Here is a 20,306-nt window from a genome sequence, read left to right on the forward strand (position 1 = left end):
AGGCAGGTCAGGTGGTCTGGTATTCCCATCTCTTTCAGAATTTTCACGGTTTGCCAGTTTGATGGATATTTAATCATATCTTGTGATTTTGATTTATATTTCTCTGATCATAAGTGATGACTAACATTTCTTCAAATGTTTATTGGACATTTAGTTTTCCTCCTTTGTGAAATACCTGTCTCTCGCCCAGTTTTCTTTTGGGATCATTGTATTCATTTTATTAAGGTACAGATTTCCCCAGATTTATATGTTCTGCTGTGTGTGTGGTGTCTGTGTATATATATTAATAGTTCTCTGTAATTTTATTACATGTGTATGTTCATGTACTCGCCATAGCTAAGATACAGGACAGTTCCATCACCACAAGAATCCCTCATGTTGTTCTTTTATAACCACACATCCCTCCCCACTTCCCACTCCCTGTCCCTAAACTTTGGCAACCAATAAATTTGTTCTCCATTTCTAAAATTTTGTTGTTAAAAAAAATAATATATAAATGAAATCATAGCAGCATATACCCTTTTAGAATTTTTTTCTTCACTCACCATGATTCCTCAGAGATTCATCTAGGTTTTGTATATCTATCATTTTTTATTGCCGAGTAGTGTTTCATGGTATTGATAACCATATTTGAGTACTTTTAATTACATTTTCCAGTTTACTGTTGATGTATAGAAGTTCAGCTGACATTGAATAATATCATATCCCACTACCTTGTCAGACTACCGTTTATTTCTAATAATTTATCTGTAGTCTTTTTGTATATAAACCATATCATCTGTAAATGATATTTCTCTCCTTTGTAATCTTTATGCCTTTGGTACTGCTGTCTCTCATTCTCTTTCTCTCTTGGTTTTGGACGAACTGGGACATCCAAAGTGGTGATACTAGCCACATTTATCTTACTATTGACTTTAAAAGGAATGCTTCCAGTGTTTCTCCATTTAAGGTGATGTATGTCTGTATAACATTGTTATGAAGTGTGTATTTTATAAAGCCAATTTATTACTAATTTTCATAATATAGTATACAGTTTCAGAAGTGTTAGTAGTGTAGTAAATTTTGAATTGCCTAAAATATTAAGTAGGTATTCATATATATCATCTGATGATACTTTTTAAAATCTGGGGCTTTTTTTAGTGTTGTTATAATTGCGCAGAGTTCAAGTCTAAGTTAAATTGTTTAGTCGCTAAGTTGTGTCCAATTCTTTGTGACCCCCATGGACTGCAGCCTCCAGGCTTCCCTGTCCTTCACCATCTCCTAGAGTTTGCTGAAACTCATGTTAATTGAGTCAGTGATGCCATCCAATCATCTCATCCTCTGTCCCTCCCTTTTCCTCCTGCCTTCAGTCTTTCCCAGCACCAGGGTCTTTTCCAATGAGTCAGGTTTTCGCATCAGATGGCCAAAGTATTGGAGCTTCAGCATCAGTCCTTCCAATGAATATTCAGGGTTGCTTTCAAAACAGTGAATGTTAAGCATTTGAAAAATACCTTTAAACTACTTCAGCCACTTAAAATACATATGCATATGTATATGTTATTTATTCTGTGGTATGGATATACTGCAGTTTATTGAATCATCCATCCATGAAGGAAGTGTGCATTTTTTCGGTTTTTGTTACAAATAAAGCTGCTGTGAACATTTGTGTATAGGTTTCTGTGTGAGCGTAAGTTTTCATTTCTCTGGAATAAATGCCCACAAGTGCAGTTTCTGGATCTTATGGTAATTGCATATTTGTGTGCCTTAAAAAAAAATTTGTAGTTCTTTATATATTCTTGACATTAATCCTTTTGTCACTTTTATGTATTACAGAATCTGTTACCACTTTGTAAAGTATCTTTTTATTGTGTTGATGAATGAAAGTCCTTACTTTTAGTATCCTAAAATTAACAATCTTTCTTAGTCAGTGTTTTTTTTTTTTTAGTTTTACATAAATCTTTTTCTACTCATAGATCAAAAAGATATTCTCTACAATTTTTTAACTAACATTTTGATACTTTGTTTTTGAAATTTATTTTTAATCTATCTGAGACTCATTCTGTTTCATACAAAGGGACCTTACATGTATGGGAATGTTTTTGGCCTTTGTTGCACTGAGCAATATAACTGTTCTTGTACCAACACCACATTTACCACATTGTCCTAATTACTAGAATAGTTTAAGCCTTCGAATCTAGTAGGACAGATCTTTTCTTTCTGCTCGTCTTCAAAAGCATCCTGGCTATTGACTTTTTATTTTTCCATATACATTTTGGAGCCATCTTTTTAAAAACTTTACAAAGAACCAACATTTTTCATTTTACAAAGAAAAGTGAAACATTTTTCAAATGTTGAACATTTGAAAAAGACCTTTTAAGCTACTACAATCACTTAAAATATCTCTATAGTACATATTAAAAGGAGTTTTATTTTTTTTTAAATTTTTATTAGTTGGAGGCTAATTACTTTACATCATTGCAGTGGTTTTTGTCATACATTGAAATGAATTAGCCATGGATTTACATGTATTCCCCATCACCCGGTCCCCCCTCTCACCTCCCTCTCCACCCAATCCTTCTGGGTCTTCCCAGTGCACCAGGCCCAAGCACTTGTCTCATGCACCCAACCTGGGCTGGTGATCTGTTTCACCCTAGATAATATACATGTTTCGATGCTGTTCTCTTGAAACATCCCACCCTTGCCTTCTCCCAGAGTCCACAAGTCTATTCTATACATCTGAGTCTCTTTTTCTGTTTTGCATATAGGGTTATCATTACCATCTTTCTAAATTCCATATATATGTGTTAGTATACTGTAATGGTCTTTATCTTTCTGACTTACTTCACTCTGTATAATGGGCTCCAGTTTCATCCATCTCATTAGAACTGATTCAAATGAATTCTTTTTAATGGCTGAGTAATATTCCATGGTGTATATGTACCACAGCTTCCTCATCCATTCGTCTGCTGATGGGCATCTAGGTTGCTTCCATGTCCTGGCTATTATAAACAGTGCTGCGATGAACATTGGGGTGCACGTGTCTCTTTCAGATCTGGTTTCCTCGGTGTGTATGCCCAGAAGTGGAATTGCTGGGTCATATGGCAGTTCTATTTCCAGCTTTTTAAGAAATCTCCACACTGTTTTCCATAGTGGCTGTACTAACTTGCATTCCCACCAACAGTGTAAGAGGGTTCCCTTTTCTTCACACCCTCTCCAGCATTTATTGCTTGTAGACTTTTGGATAGCAGCCATCCTGACTGGCATATAATGGTACCTCATTGTGGTTTTGATTTGCATTTCTCTGATAATGAGTGATGTTGAGCATCTTTTCATGTGTTTTTTTGCCATTTGTATGTCTTCCTTGGAGAAATATCTGTTTAGTTCTTTGGTCCATTTTTTGATTGGGTCATTTATTTTTCTGGAGTTGAGCTGGAGGAGTTGCTTGTGTATTTTTGAGATTAATCCTTTGTCTGTTGCTTCGTTTGCTATTATCTTCTACCAATCTGAGGGCTGTCTTTTCACCTTGCTTATAGTTTCCTTTGTTGTGCAAAAGCTTTTAAGTTTCATTAGGTCCCATTTGTTTATTTTTGCTTTTGTTTCTAATATTCTGGGATGTGGGTCATAGAGGATCCTGCTGTGATTATGTCGGAGAGTGTTTTGCCTATGTTCTCCTCTAGGAGTTTTATGGTTTCTGGTCTTACATTTAGATCTTTAATCCATTTTGAGTTTATTTTTGTGTATGGTGTTAGAAAGTGTTCTAGTTTCATTCTTTTACAAGTGGTTGACCAGTTTTCCCAGCACCACTTGTTAAAGAGGTTGTCTTTTTTCCATTGTATATCCTTGCCTCCTTTGTCGAAGATAAGGTGACCATAGGTTCGTGGATTAATCTCTGGGCTTTCTATTCTGTTCCATTGATCTATATTTCTGTCTTTGTGCCAGTACCATACTGTCTTGATGACTGTGGCTTTGTAGTATAGTCTGAAGTCAGGCAGATTGATTCCTCCAGTTCCATTCTTCTTTCTCAGGATTACTTTGGCTATTCAAGGTTTTTTGTATTTCCATACAAATTGTGAAATTATTTGTTCTAGTTCTGTGAAAAATACCGTTGGTAGTTTAATAGGGATTGCATTGAATCTATAGATTGCTTTGGGTAGTATAACCATTTTGACAATATTGATTCTTCCAATCCATGAACATGGTATATTTCTCCATCTGTTTGTGTCCTCTTTGATTTCTTTCATCAGTGTTTTATAGTTTTCTATGTATAGGTCTTTTGTTTCTTTAGGTAGATATACTCCTAAGTATTTTATTCTTTTTGTTGCAATGGTGAATGGTATTGTTTCCTTAATTTCTCTTTCTGTTTTTCCATTGTTAGTGTATAGGAATGCAAGAGATTTCTGTGTGTTAATTTTATATCCTGCAACTTTACTGTATGCGTTGATTAGCTCTAGTAAGTTTCTGGTAGAGTCTTTAGGGTTTTCTATGTAGAGGATCATGTCATCTGCAAGCAGAGAGAGTTTCACTTCTTCTCTTCCTATCTGGATTCCTTTTACTTCTTTTTCTGCCCTGATTGCTGTGGCCAACACTTCCAAAACTATGTTGAATAGTAGTGGTGAGAGTGGGCACCCTTGTCTTGTTCCTGATTTCAGGGGAAATGCTTTCAATTTTTCACCATTGAGGGTGATGCTTGCTGTGGGTTTGTCATATATGGCTTTTATTATGTTGAGGTATGTTCCTTCTATTTCTGCTTTCTGGAGAGTTTTAATCATAAATGGATGTTGAATTTTGTCAAAGGCTTTTTCTGCATCTATTGAGATAATCATATGGTTTTTATCTTTCAATTTGTTAATGTGGTGTATTACATTGATTGATTTGCAGATATTAAAGAATCCTTGCATTCCTGGGATAAAGCCCACTTGGTCATGATGTATGATTTTTTTTAATATGTTGTTGGATTCTGTTTGCTAGAATTTTGTTAAGGATTTTTGCATCTATGTTCATCAGTGATATTAGCCTGTAGTTTTCTTTTTTTGTGGCATCTTTGTCTGGTTTTGGAATTAGGGTGATGGTGGCCTCATAGAATGAGTTTGGAAGTTTACCTTCTTCTGCAATTTTCTGGAAGAGTTTGTGTAAGATAGGTGTTAGCTCTTCTCTAAATTTTTGGTAGAATTCAGCTGTGAAGCCATCTGGTCCTGGGCTTTTGTTTGCTGGAAGATTTCTGATTACAGTTTCGATTTCCTTGCTTGTGATGGGTTTGTTAAGATCTTCTATTTCTTCCTGGTTCAGTTTTGGAAAGTTATACTTCTCTAAGAACTTGTCCATTTCTTCCAAGTTGTCCATTTTATTGGCATAGAGCTGCTGGTAGTAGTCTCTTATGATCCTTTGTATTTCAGTGTTGTCTGTTGTGATCTCAAAGCCCTTGAAACTTGAGGTGCAGTTTCTATATAGCATTATTAAGTTAAATTTTATTTGGTTTATGTCATTATTCACATTACAGAATAACAAAAGATGAGTTCACCATAAGATTCCTTTAATAAGATTCATTAATACATGTAAATTTGGTAAAATGATTTGATTTACTAAATTTAAAATTTAATATATATATAGATGTAATTTATATATAGTTCTTTGTACTTTTTTCCCCTCCTCTCCCCCCCTTTTTCTTTCTCTCTTTTAAGTCTTATCTTAGGATTCTAGTAATCATAGATTTGCTTTAAAAAAATATGTTTTATTGCTTCATCTGAATATTACTGTTCTTAGTGTGAAAATTATCGAGTTTTAGAACTGGAAGGATCTGTATCCCTTAGCTTAGATCTGTATTTTAAGGGTGAAATTATTGAATTACTAAAAGGTGATGAACTTACCCAATGTAATGTTGCTCCAGTGAATAAGCTAGTACTATATGTATTTGCAGTTCTCTCTGTACCATTAAATTGTGATATAACTTGAAGGGGATAAAAGGATAGATTTGGTTGATATTATCTTAGTAAAAATTGTTAATTTTAATATATTGTTATGCTTAAACTATTTTATTCTAACAGGAAGGGTCTTAGACCTATTCCAGAAGCAGAAATTGGATTAGCAGTTATTTTTGTTACTACAGAGAATTACTGTGATCCACAGGGCCAACCCAATACAGGTAATTAAAATATTATTTTATTGATTCTTCAGCAACTTTGTTATATAAATGGACGATAAGCTGTATGAGCATTATACTTGCCAGGGTGACCACTTTCACCATCTTTTAAAGGTCATATGTTTATCCATTCATTTATTCATTCAGTGAATATTTGTGGCTACTAAGTACTTGGCACTGTTTAGTCCTGAAGGAACAGTGGTGAATAAAGGAGACAAGATGCCTGTCACTGTGAACTTTATATGCTAGAAGTCGGGCTTCAGACAATTAATAAGCATACACATCTGGTAAGCTCTGTTAAGGCCAAGTACAAAGAGAAAGCTGAAACAAGGTCACATGATAGTGACTGGGAGGCTCTTCTAGATTCGTAGTCACGTATGGTCTCATTTAGTATCATGTCATGTTTGAGCACCTCATGTCCTGAAGTGATGGGGAAGGTCAGCAGTGGAAGGATCTCGATAGCAGAATTCCTATCACAATCACATCTGTGTTGAGAATGGATTCTAAAGGCCCCAAATGGAAGTGGGGACATGGGTAGAAGCTCTTGTGGAGGTCCAGTTGAGAGCAGCCTGGTGCTTTGGACCAAGGTGGGTAGCACAGTAGAGAGCAGAAAAACAAACGGAGGCCAGGTTTTGGAGCTGGACCCAGCAGGTTGCCTGTGTAGGATTTAGAAACAACTTCTTATCTTTTGGCATGAGTAACTGGTTGGATGATGGTGCCATCTGTGGAGATGAAGAATACATATTATAATCATCTCCATGTTGACTATTACAAAAGCCATTTTACGCAAAGCAACTATTACCCTTTTTTTAAAAAAAACACAATGCCCCACTTTCTTAATAAGCTGATGTTGCCATTAAGAAGGTGGTTCATTCATTTTTTCCTTCTCGCTTCTTTACCTCAGATATTCTTAAATTTATTCTCCTTTCTAACTTTTCTTTGTCTAGCTATGAGTGCATCCATTCAGTATTTCTTTATACCTTTATTTGCATCCTAGGTTCTTTTTAATAGTTATTTGTCAGCAGTTACTGGACTTGAACCAAAAGGCAAGTTATGAAAACTACCTGATTATGCACTCCAGGCGGTGTCACAGGAGGTATCATTTATGCTGTAGCCCACTGAAATGGCACCTATGGAATTGGACAGTGTACCTTCTGATTGGTAATAATAGCTGCCGTCTCTTGAATTTGCAAAGATTGCAGTGCTTGACATATGGCATTACAATTTAATCTGCAAAACAATCCTTTTAAGACAGATGACATTTTTGCATTTTATAGGTGAGGAAACTGATGTACAGAGAGGTTAAGAAATTAGCCAGAGGTCACATAAGAAATAATTTAAACTGACTCTTTAAGTCAGAGCTGTTATGATATTATTCTACTGCTCTTGTGATTGATTGTGTGGGGGTTACTGGGAGCAGATATAAAAGGATAGACAGCTAGTCCTTAGATTTTATGATCTGGTGAGATGTTTATTCACCTGAAATCTCTACCCTTTTCCATGAGTGCACTGGATATACTTCTGTCTGTAAACAGTTAACCTTCAAATACAGTTTTAAGAGCTTGTGAAGTTTTCATTATAGTTGTGATATGGTGACTGTTTCCTCAAAATTCATGACTCAAATTCTCAGAATTTATCCTTAGAGTCAGAAGTAAAATATCACCTCTTCAGCCTCTCTTAGAAAACTACTTTGATGTAGATACCAAAAGTGAGCCATATTCTCGGAGAAGATGTCCACTGGGGAGCTCCCAACCCTTTAGAAATAGCATATACTGTAGATAGTATTTTGTTGACAGTGGATTTCTGTTCTGCTATAGAAAAAACAAAACCCTATGTATAATTTCAGATTTTAACAACACTACAAAAATTATGTAAAAATAAATAATCATTGAGTCTATGTGAGTGGCTCCCTTTCCCAGTACCTGTTCGGGACAACTGTCCTTTGTTTTTCTTTCAGAAAACTAGTTCTCAGATAGGTGCTTCAGAAATATTTTTTTAATGCAGATTTACATTCTCTATAATTCAGGATGTTGTGGGATGCAGCCAAGGCATCAGATTTTTTTGGTTTGTTTTGCTTGATTTTAACCTCCTGTTTATTATATAAACTCCCAAAAAACTAAGAAAGGACTGAGCTAGAGAGGAGGTACTCAGACCATAAACTTAAATCATTTTTTTACTCATCTAACACCTGAAATTCTCCTCTGTAGCTTCTGCTCAAGAGGCATGCTACCATCAAGACACTGCCCTGTTTGAACCCTCTGTATCTTTCTTTCCTGAGAGCTATTACAGTTGCCCCCAGTAAGAGTCGTGCCTCCATATTCATCTGTACAGTTAATTTTTCACTTTGCCATTAGAATCACCTTCCCATTTCCTACAAACTTGTACATGTTCTTATTATCTGTCAAATAAATCCTTAAGCCCTTTGTCTAGACTTTTGAGCTTTCAACAGTTTAGCTGTGGCCTATCTCTTCCTGTCCTCATCTCTTTTGTTTAGTATACTTCCCTAAAGAATCTATATGACATGTTTTTTAGAATTTCTTAATTTATTTGGGACTAATTCTAACATAAATAAAATAACATTTATAATATGCTATATTTGTATATGTGCCATACTCCTTGACCGTGCTCATCATGGTCCCTGTTCCTAAAATGCCAACACTGCTCTTCAATATCTGACTCATTTCACAAATGCACACCTCCTTCATGAAGTTTTTCTAAGTTTTTTTCCTCTCTCACTACTCTTCTCCAAGTCAGGTTATTCTGTTTTCTTTATCCCAGTAACTTTTTTTGCATTCCAGTTAGAGTTTCTCTCTACTCTGAAATGTCACCAATTGTTTCCATGCGTCTTTCAGCCACTAGATTGGTTGTTAAGCTTTTAAAGTTTCTAATTCTCTGACATCACCAAGCACGATACTTGTTTGTAGTTGATATGAATATTTGCTTAATTGAACTAAGTTATTGGTACATAAGATAATCTTTGCTTGAATGGGCCAACAAAGTTTTATCGTTTGTCAAAATTTTTATTACATTTCTGCTGTTAGAAAGGTATTTATAGCCAGAGGGTCCTTAGAGATCATCTAATCTTTCTAATATTAAGAGACCTGAAGGCTAAGAAAAGTTAAGGTCCTATAAATAAAGTGGCCAAGAGTGTGTGTGCTCAGTTGCGAAGTCATGTCTGACTCTTTGCAACCCCATGAACTGTAGCCTGCCAGGCTCCTCTGTCCATGGATTTTCCAGGCAAGAATACTGCTGTGGGTTGCCTTTCCTCTTCCAGGGGATTTTCCCAATCCAGGGATCAAACTCATGTTTCCTGCATTGGCAGGCAGATTCTTTACTGCTGAGCCTCCTGGGAAAAGCTCCAAAATGGCCCAGACAGTTCTAAAATTTGGGTTTTCTGACTACAAACCAGCACCTTTTCTATGGTGTTATTCCGTATAGAAGCATGGTCATGAGAAATTGGTAAAATCTATGTTATAATTTCTTGCACATATTCACAGGTAGGTATGTGTGGGTTCCAAATCATAGACATCTGACTTACAAACCATTTTAGAACACAGCTAGTTCAGGGGGAGCAGAGTGAATGCATTTCCTCCTTGTTTTTCATCCTTTGTTTCCTTTTTTCCTTTCATATTCGTTCATTTATCTTTCAACAAGTACTTTTTGAACAGTTGTTATATGCCTTTAATTATTCTGAAAACTTGGAATAAAGAGTTGAGCAAAGTAGAGCAAATCCCTATCCTTATGGTATTTTTAGCAAGGAGAGCATTGTCATTAATCTTACTGTTGACGAACAGTTACTCTGGTTCATTAGATTCAGTTTACGTGTTTCTTTTGGGCTTGCCTCATAGCTCAGTTGGTAAAGAATCTGCCTGCAATGCTGGAGACCTGGGTTTGATTCCTGGGTTGGTAAGATCTCCTGGAGAAGGAAATGGCCACCCACTCCAGGATTCTTGCCTGGAGAATCCCATGGAGAGAGGAGCCTGGGGGGCTACAGTCCATGGGGTCACAAGATAGCGACACAATTTAGCGACTAAACCACCACCACCGTGTGTTTCTTTTAGTGATTATATACCCATTTTTAATTACTGTTTTTTGTAAACTATTCAAACTAAAATGAATTTTAAGGTATGTATGTCAAAGGAATGCCAGTGAGCTTTTAAGATGTTCATATAATGAGAGTGATAAGTAAGTTAAATACCTGAATTTGGAATTAGTCATAAACATTTGAACACATCCTATGTCAGGAGGATCTAACAGTGATAATTTAGTTTTGATGCTTAGTAAATGTCAACTTAAATTTTTTTCAGTTTCTTTAATTCCATTAACTTGTTTATATCCATTATATACCAAACATTGCTCAGAGTTTGGAGGTGTAGAAATGAGCAAGACTCAGTCCCTGTTCTCAGGGAGGCTCCAAGTCTAGTGAGAGCAAGTAACAAGTATGGTAGAACAGGATGGTAGTGATAGCAGCTAGCACTTGCTTGAAGAAGGAAGTGGCAGCCCACTCCAGTGTCCTTGCCTAGAGAATCCTGTGGACGGGGGAGCCTGGTGGGCGGCCGTCCACAGGGTCGCACAGAGTCAGACACGACTGAAGCGACTTAGCAGCAGCAGCAGCGCTTGCATAGTTTGGACTATGTTCCAAGATTTTTCTAAGTGCTATCTATCAATCCATTTTGCCCTTAAAACATGTGAGGAAAATATTATAGTTATCCTCATTTCATAAATGAGGAAACTAAGGCACAGAGAGTTTAAGTAATACAGGTCACACAGCTAGCATTAAAAAGTTAGAAAGAACGTTAACAGTTGTGACAGAGTGATGTGAAGGGTGGTAGGGCAGCCAGAATAAAGGGCGTCTAATTCAGTGTGGGAGGTTTAAGGAAAGTATTCCAGAGGAGTGGCACTTGAGTTAAATTTCTGTCCCGGTATATAAAATGATGAAGTGATCATTATGGTTTTCTTGAGTAGCCAAAAAATGTATGTATAAAACTGTTTATTTCTTCAAGTAGTATATTCCTTCTGAAAATTAAATTCTCATTGATTTTGATTTGTGTAGATACAGTAGATATACTTTTTGTGGAGGGAGAAATTTTAATTTTTTGGTCTCCTGACTAAAGCATAATTTCAATTAGAATTTAAGTTGAGTTTATTTTTATTTAAGTTGATAATCATTTAACAGGAAAGATTTGATGTAATTTTAACATGATTTGGTTCAGTTAAGCCCGTCACAGATGCCAACAGGCTGCTGCTTACAGGCCGTTGAGTATCTGGAGAAAACTGTGTGCTGTAGTTAACTCCCTCAATGTGGCGCATTCCTGGCAACTTCCCGTGACCAGACGTCCTTTTTGTGTCTAGCAGTTGTGATTCTTTCTTTCACTTCTGTGATTTGCAGGATTGAAGACAACAACTCCAGGTCCAAGCCTTTCCCAAGCCTTACCAGCTAATGAAAATTTAATGCCAAATGCCTCAGTGAATACTACAGCGTATGTAGCTGACACAGAATCAGAACAAGCAGATACACGGTAAAGCTTCATTGATACCGAACTGTTGTTGTTATTCTGTCAATAAATTAATAGTATATTCAAGAAGTAAAGCCAATGCCTTATCAAGTCATTTCTTGGGAGATAAAGTATTTGGAGTGTGGGATGCCAGGGAAAATAATATTTGGGGACAGGGTTTAGCAAACTTTATAAAGTACTAGAAAATAATATTTTTGGCTCTGTGGGCTAAGGACCTCTGTCACAGCTACTCAACTCTGCCACTGTAGAATTAAAGCAGCTGTAGACACATGTAAATGAGTGAGTGTGGATATACTCAAGTAAAACTTAATTTTCAAAATAAAGTGGTCAGCCATATTTGTCCTACAAGTTGTAGTTTGTCAACTTCTGAAATAGATAAAGTTCTTTTTTTTAATTCTTTGCAAATGTACATAGACAACTACAAAGAATTACAGTTTTATTTATGACTGGTGTTTTATGGTCCTCTACGTACAGAGGGTTTTTTAAAATTGTTTTTTGATTTTTTTTGGAAAGCAGGGTTAGCTCATATGTATCCTATGCATTTTTTAATTTAAGACGCTATTTTAAATCCATAATGAATTATTCATATTGAAAAATACTTACAGTAGCACTATAATATGCCATAACTAAATTTTCACTGTACCTATGTTTTGTATCGAAACTGTGTGTAACTTTTAAAAGAAAAACTATTAATTTTTTGAAAGTCAGTTTAATGACAGCTCTGGGTTTTTTGTGAAATAAGAATGGCAAAAAAACCCATAAGAATAGCAAAGATAATATATATTTAACCATTCATGGTAGAACTGTGTGTTTATGTGTGGGTTTAAAACATTTTTCTGTTAATCTAGAGTTCAATTGTAGAGACTGCCTTTTGGTTGGAATGTCACCATTTCAGTTCACTGAAAGTGATTGAAATACCACATTATATTTGTTCTGAATTTCTAGTTTTTATCATTTATTTTTTACATGCAGGTAATTTAAAAATTTTAAACAAAGCAAGAAACACTTAGGAATATGATGGCTTAATTTATAATAAGAGACAGAGTTATTATTTCATGTGTGTTTGGCAGTTTTTTATAGAGCATGCCTGACAGCATGTGCTGTAGGGGATGGAGAGAAGGCTGTCATCTGTCTTCAGGGAGCTTTGATGTCAAAGGAGCTGCTTTCTTGAACAATATATTATAAAATATATTCAATAAACTGTTATCTCAAGACAGCTACATTCTAAAGCTGTATTATATTAGTACTATTTAAAGGACTTTATTTCTGGATAAAAATTGCTAAAACTTTGATTGTTTACCATGCATTCTTTCTTTTGCTGCAGTATGGATTTGAGTGAAAGACCAAAAGAAATGAAAGTATTTGGAATGGAACCAAAATGTAGAGTACTTTCACAAGAAACGTCCACTGTGAAGAAACCCCACAAAATAAGCTCTAACAATAATATAGTGTCAAATACTCTGGTTAGGATGAAAATCCCAGACTATCAGCTTTCACCGACTAAATTCCCACATGTAAATAAAAGTAGAGGTTGGCCTTCTCAGCATCGGCAAACCAACTCCATCAAAGACTATTTTCAGCCGCTTACCTCTCCCAAAAAAAGGTATAATTTTTAATAGTAGTGTTTTATGCCTGTAAAAATACTTGTTTTATGATTGTAGAATGGTACTAAGTTCATACTCTGTGTAAGTATGCTTCTGTAGAAAGCTGTGGCCCTTTGAGCTTATCCCCTCTCAGAAATGTCCACATTGCCTTCTTTTTTTTTTTATATTTTATTTTACTTTATTTTTTTTTTTTTTAGTGGTTTTTGTCATACATTGACATGAATCAGCCATGGATTTACATGTATTCCCCATCCCGATCCCCCCTCCCACCTCCCTCTCCACCCGATTCCTCTGGGTCTTCCCAGTGCACCAGGCCCGAGCACTTGTCTCATGCATCCAACCTGGGCTGGTGATCTGTTTCACCCTAGATAATATACATGTTTCGATGCTGTTCTCTTGAAACATCCCACCCTCACCTTCTCCCACAGAGTCTACAAGTCTATTCTATACATCTGAGTCTCTTTTTCTGTTTTGCATATAGGGTTATCGTTACCATCTTTCTAAATTCCATATATATGTGTTAGTGTACTGTATTGGTCTTTATCTTTCTGGCTTACTTCACTCGGTATAATCGCCTTCTTACCTGAGTTCATTTCTGCTGCTGTTGTTCAGCTGCCCAGTGGTGTCCGACTCTTTGCAACCCCATGGACTGCAGCACGCCAGGCTTCCCTGTCCTTCACCATCTCCTGGAGTTCCTCAATTCATGCCCATGGAGTTGGTGATGCCATTCAACCATCTCATCCTCTGTCATCCCCTTCTCCTCCTGCCTTCAATCTTTCCCAGCATCAGAGTCTCTACTGAGTTGGCTCTTTGCATCAGGTGGCCAAAGTATTAGAGCTTCAGCTTCAGCATCAGTCCTTCTAATGAATATTCAGGATTGATTTCCTTTAGGATTGACTGGTTGATCTCCTTGCAGTCCAAGGGACTCTCAAGAGTCACTAAGTTCGTTAGATAGATTTTCTCTCATTTTTTTTCCTTCTGTTGTTTCATTTTCTGAAAAGCTTTCCCACACCTGAGTTTTTTTGACCTACCTGTTTCCGTTGGTTAGGTCTCTCATTTCCTCTAGGACCATGCTTCATTTATTCTTAATTTCTAGCACCTTTAGTATCTTCTTCTAGGTGCTTTTCTTCTATATTCAAAGACTCTATCTCATTTTTAGTTTTTAAAACCTTCCCTTGACTTGATTTCTTCCTGGAGCTACTACTCTTTATCTTTTAAATTCACTGTTAAACTTATAAGAGGACATTATTGTTCCCATTTCTGTATGAAATATTTCTTAACTAACCATGTTTCATCATGACCTGACACCCTTGAAAGTAGTCGCTGACACACTTCACACCTCTAGTGGCCCTTTGATAACACTCAGCTCTTCAGCCTTTGTTCTCTTTGTGATTTCTTCTTGGTTTTTTGTGGTAGTGTCTCAGTTTTTCTTTTTCTTTTTTTTGCCTCTCTGACTTTGCTCCCATTGAGGACTTCTTTTCTTCCTACTATGTATGTTTCATTTCAGGTTATAAATGGTCAGTATATTTGGTCCTGACTTAGTAGTATATCACTCCTACTTTTCCACAGAAATCTGCTTTTTCCTCTAATCATAGGCGTAAAACTTTTTCACCCCTGTCATTGCACTGTATATGTAATTTTGTTAGCAGTTTACTGTATCAGCATCTTTGACTCTTTCTCCTCTGCCTCCCCAAACCAGTAGTGCTGATTCTTCTTTTAATTGTCTATAAATAACTCTTTCCATCTGTTTATGTTGCTATCTTTCTAATTCAAACTCTGATTATTTGGATTATTACAAAAATCTCTTGGTTGGTTGATCTGGACCCTGACATTAGTTTAGCCTCATTAAAGTGTCACTCTTAACTGGTCCAGTTCAACATCCTCTTGTGAACTGGAGAGCAGACCCGGTTTGTGTGTCCTCTAGGGGCCTCAGTACCGTTTAAATGAGCTAAGTATTCAGCACTTACGGAGTGAATTTAGTATTGTATGGAATATACGTAGTCATATATTCACACATATAGTCTTACACTATATGCTGGATTTAGCCACTTCAGCTTACTATCTTGAATTTGGCTCTCATGAACTGAACAAGTTTTAGTCCCAGGGCAATTTTTCCTTGCTCACAAGTTCCCTACATTACAAAATAAGCTGTTTTTTTCCTGACAAGTCTTTTGTATTTTATATTATTCTACCTTTTCCTTCACACTGATTCATCAACTATTGCAACTTTTAAAAAAGAAGATAAACATCTCTCCATTGTTTAAGCTGTGGGATTGATCAGTCCTATCAAAACAGTCAGGTGTGTATGAATTATGTACTGTTTTCAGATGTCTACTTTTTTTATTTCTGATGAGATTGTTAATCATTAAAACCAGGAATATTGTCAAATGAAGAAGGGGGTGAATATTGCCAAAGTAAAAAATTACTTAGCTGTGTTCATTTTCTGTTCTTGTTTTCTTCTCTCCTTTTTTGAACCCAAGGGAAAGGGATGAAGAAAATCAAGAAATGTCTTTATCCAAATCAGCAAGAATGGAAATGTCTTGTTCTCTTTTAGAACAAACACAACCAACTACATCGTCGATAAGGAAAAATAAGGATGAACACCTATCTCAGAATGTGCTTGTGGAAAAAAACCCAGATAATTCATATGCAGATACCAATTTAAAACCCACTGTGAAAAATTATGCCAATGAGTCTCTTTTTACAGAAAAACTAAAATCAAAAAAAAGAAAAGAAATTGATGATTTAGCCATAGAAGATGAAGTATTAGAACAGATATTCAAGGATACAGAACTAGAGTTAGAAAGCGAAGTGAAAGTTCAAAAACAAGAGGAAGATATCAGTGTTAGAAAAAGGCCAAGATTGGATATAGAAACAAATGTCACTTTTAATGATGAAACAATACCAGAAAGTAACAAGATATCTGTAAGTAACATTATTTATTGAGAAGTATTGCAAATAGGAACTTAGAATGTTAAAAAAGTACTTTAGATATTTGTGTTGACAGTATGAGCAGTCCTCCTGTTTATTTGGGGGAAAAAAATTAGAATCTTCTACACCCCGTGTTAAGTATAAGAGTTGGTTGATAAAGTAAATGTTAAAAATACAATGGTTCTTTGACTATTTATAATAGATGACAATAACTAAAATTGTTATTCATGATTGTTTTAATAGATTTCCAGGCTCTACTATTTTATTATATCAGACATTTGGCCATGATGTTAAGTATAGGAGGTGTTTTAATAGAGTAAACAGGCACTGAGAGATGAAGCAAGTTAGCAAAACAAAGTATCTACTTAAATAAATTTTTAAGATCGAGCATGTATAACATCATTAGAGATTTTAAATTTTCATTTTTATCTTTAATGTTCCATTCTCTTTTCATGAATATTGGTAATTGTTTTACTCACTTTCTTCTAAGACAGCAAAGATTATTTTTTAGATTATTTCATATTTTATGCATTATTAAGTAGCCTACTATTTGTAGATTAGTTGCCGCATTAGGTGAGGGCACAGGTGCAACAAGTTGATAAGCATTTGTTGAGAATCCGAAGATTCCTGGGTGGTGCAGTGGTAAAGAATCTGCCTGCTAAATGCAGGAGGTACAGTTTCGATCCCTGGGTTGGGAAGATCCTCTAGAGTAGGAAATGGCAACCTACTCCAATATTCTTGCCTGGAAAGTCCCATGGACAGAGGAGCCTGGTGGGCTACAGTTCATGGGGTTGCAGAGTCAGACACGACTGAGTGACTGAGGATGAGAATCTGGTGTGTATCAAGCACTATATAAATCTATAACTGTTACTGAAGAATTGGAATATATGGCCTGTTTAGCCTATACCCTGGAGATGGGAACGGCCACCCACTCCAGTATTCTGGCCTGGAGAATTCCATGGACTATATAGTCCATGGGGTCAGAAAGAGTTGGACACAACTGAGCAACTTTCAGTTCACTTAGCCTATATACTGGTATCTTCATATGAAGGAAAAAGTCCTTATTGTTCATTACTTCTTATGAGTGAATACTTAATACCCACTTTGGACCAGTGCATCACAATCACCTGGTGAGCTTTTAAAAATAAGGATTCCCAGACCAAAGGCCCAGAGATCCTGATTCAGCAGGTCCAGTTTTCTTTCCAGAAAAAATTCCTGCATTGTATTAGTTAAGAATTCTGCCATCTTTAAAAATCAGTGGCTTAAATAAGATAGGGTTGTTTTTTTTTTCCTATAGAAGACGCCCAGAGGTAGGTAACCAAAGCTGCTTGGTAGCTGCTAGTATTAATTTCCTAGGTGTCTATCTTTCTGCTTCATGAGATGGCATCTCTGGCCATCAGGTCAACTTGCCTGGGAGGGAAGAAGGTGGAAAGGCAGCAGGGTAAAGGGCTTTCCGCTTGAGTTCATTCTAAGGAGCTTTCTCAGAAACCCCACTTGACAGCTTTGGTTGTTGGCCAGGATTTAGTTATGGTCTTTGCCAACCTCAGCCCTAAAATCCCCAAGAGGGTCTGGGAAATGCTTCAAACTTAGTATATCACTTACGACAACATTGTCCCTTAATTAATATAAAAATTATATTAATAAGGGAGAAAGAGAATGGATACTGAGATATCTGTTAGCAAGGTGGAGAACTTCAAAAGCAGACAAGTCCTTTATTTTCAAAGTTTTAAGATTAGTTATCACATTACAGAAAAGATTAATTGAACCAAGAGGTTTATATATCCTATAAGTCACTTCTGTAGCAATTTCCATTGTAGTGGAGAATTAGATAAGTTGGTTTAATATGGCATTTGATGAAATCCAAGGGATGATGTCCTAAGTTTAATCAATTTATATCCCTTTATAAAGATGTTTATTAGATATGTTTATTATACTTTCACTCTGAGTTTTCATTGTCACTTCTGCTCTAGACTGTACAAGAATCTGTGTTCAGGCTAGTACGTAATACTACAGTCTTTAGAAAGTCAGGCCCTACTTACGTCACTTTGGGAATGCCTTTGCCTTGTGGGACCCTATCCTCCTATATTTATTTCTAATTTTTCCTGCTTTTTTTTTTCTAGTTTTCTTGTCCTTTTACATAGTTTATGTATTTTTTAATAGGCTTTTTTTTTTCTTTTTCTTAAATTTTTTTGCAGATGGGTCCACCACTTGGCAGTACCACAGGTCTGTCTGACAGAGTTGTAGTTTTAGTCACAGAATACATTGGTCAATCCTGCCTGCTAATTAATTCCAATGAAGTGCTTTGACCACACATTCTTCAAGGGCTCATGTCACCCAAGGAATTGGGCATTAGGGCCCAGAATGGGAGAGACAAGAAGTGAGCACCATATACCCTCCAGTGGTATGAGAACCATTTAACAGTTTTTTGTGGACCTGGAAAAACCTTTCATTTAATGCCAAGGTTTACATGCTGTATAATGATACCAGGAATATAATTATTTTATTTTGCTCTATGATTCTGCAGCATCATTTCCTTTGTCCTTTTTTTTTTTTTTTTAAGAACTTATGACATTTTGAATAAAAACATGGTACAATATAAATATGTTGTAGCATACTTTTGGAGAGTGAGTAGCAACTTGATTGTGACATGCTTCTGGAAATACTAAAGTTAAACCACTATTTTTATAATTTTTTAGTAAGAACCTTGTTAACAAAGGTATTTTTGCTTTCAATGTAAGATAACTTAAAAACTTTTTTGAAAACGGAAATCCAGGCGAGAATACTGGAGTTGGTTGCCATTTTTATCTCCAGGGGATCATCCCAGCCCAGGAGTTGACCCTGTGGCTCTTGCCACGTCTCCTGCATTGCAGTCAGGTTCTTCACCACCAAGCCACCAGGGAAGCCCAGGAAGGCAAAATTATGATGCTCCTCTCCGGTGTTGGGTTCCTCCGCTGTATGTCAGAAGGATGTTTTCTAACACATCAGAAAATATCAGAACAGGCATTTTTGTGTTCGGGGATTAAATATGGATTCTAGCATGTCTGTAAGAGTTCCTGTAAGCTAAAATAGAAAGCTGTTGGCTAGATTCCCGTTAGGAGTTTATCCTCATGTGAATGACAGCTGTCCCAGGGTCTTGGCTTTGCTTTCAGTTCCCCAGTCTTCATAAAATGCCGACATGACTCCACATCCTTGTTAGCATTCCTCCTAACAGCGCCCACTGTCCACAGAAGTCTCTTCATCACCTCATTTCTACCCTTGTGTTTTGAATTAAGGTTTCCTCTTCTCTTAACAACTATGTGCTTAATCAGTCAATCGTGTCTGACTCTTTGTGACACCATAGACTATATAGCCCACAAGTCCATGGGGATTCTTCAGGCAGGAATACTGGGGTGGGTTGCCATGCCCTCCTGCTCCAGGGGACCTTCCCAACCCAGGGATCAAACCTGGGTCTCCCACACCGCAAGCAGATTCTCTACCGTCTGAGCCACTAGGCAAGCCTGTGGCGTCTTTGACAGCCTGGCAGTTAGGCCTGTCATTTACTGGTTCCATCATGCTGTTCGCAGCAGCGTACTCTGAGGTAGTGCTCCACACACGAACAGACGTGGACACTGGCAGTAGGAGTTATGTAACTTGCCAAGCTGACTTACGTAGGTTTTGACAACTGGGACAGAAATCCTTGCTTCACCTTGTTCTTTTGGCTGTTCCCTTTGTCAGCTTTCTCAGAATGTCATTCATTCATTCTAGACATTGGGCGTGCTAACATGAAAGGCAGTCGGAGTGGATAAGTTTGATAGAACTTTAGGAGGTAGAATCTCTAGGACTTGGTGATTGACTTAATAAGAGAGATGAGGAGAGAGGAAAAAGTACTGGAAAATTCCCAAGCTTACAGTCCCAGGCTCTGGGTATGGTTATAGTGTGATTCTCTGAGGTAGGAAATAAAAACTTGCTCAAGCAGATGAGCAAGTTTGAGGTAGTAAGACAGAATGGGGAAAAAAACATAGGGGGTTAAAATGTGATTGTGGTAACAACTTAGAGTGGGTGATGTATGTGAAAATACTCAATAAAAGGGTATGTGGTAGCCTTGGAATAGACATTTTTAATCTTACTACTGATAAATAACATTAATTTCTTTAGTCTCTA

General features: G+C 36.6%; 1 protein-coding gene across 5 annotated transcripts in view; it reads left to right on the plus strand.

The window, feature by feature from the left end:
- Positions 1–20,306, plus strand: part of NBN (nibrin) — a 57,551-nt gene that overhangs the window by 24,444 nt on the left and 12,801 nt on the right. For all 5 annotated transcript variants that reach the window (XM_020870015.2, XM_070477424.1, XM_020870017.2 and 2 more), the window contains 4 exons: positions 6,021–6,118; positions 11,505–11,634; positions 12,956–13,234; positions 15,716–16,160. In XM_020870015.2, coding sequence (XP_020725674.2) covers positions 6,021–6,118; positions 11,505–11,634; positions 12,956–13,234; positions 15,716–16,160 — 952 coding nt within the window. The remainder of the gene's footprint in view (positions 1–6,020; positions 6,119–11,504; positions 11,635–12,955; positions 13,235–15,715; positions 16,161–20,306) is intronic.

The sequence above is a fragment of the Odocoileus virginianus genome, chromosome 15 (genome assembly GCF_023699985.2).
Source record: "Odocoileus virginianus isolate 20LAN1187 ecotype Illinois chromosome 15, Ovbor_1.2, whole genome shotgun sequence".
NCBI lineage: Eukaryota > Metazoa > Chordata > Mammalia > Artiodactyla > Cervidae > Odocoileus > Odocoileus virginianus.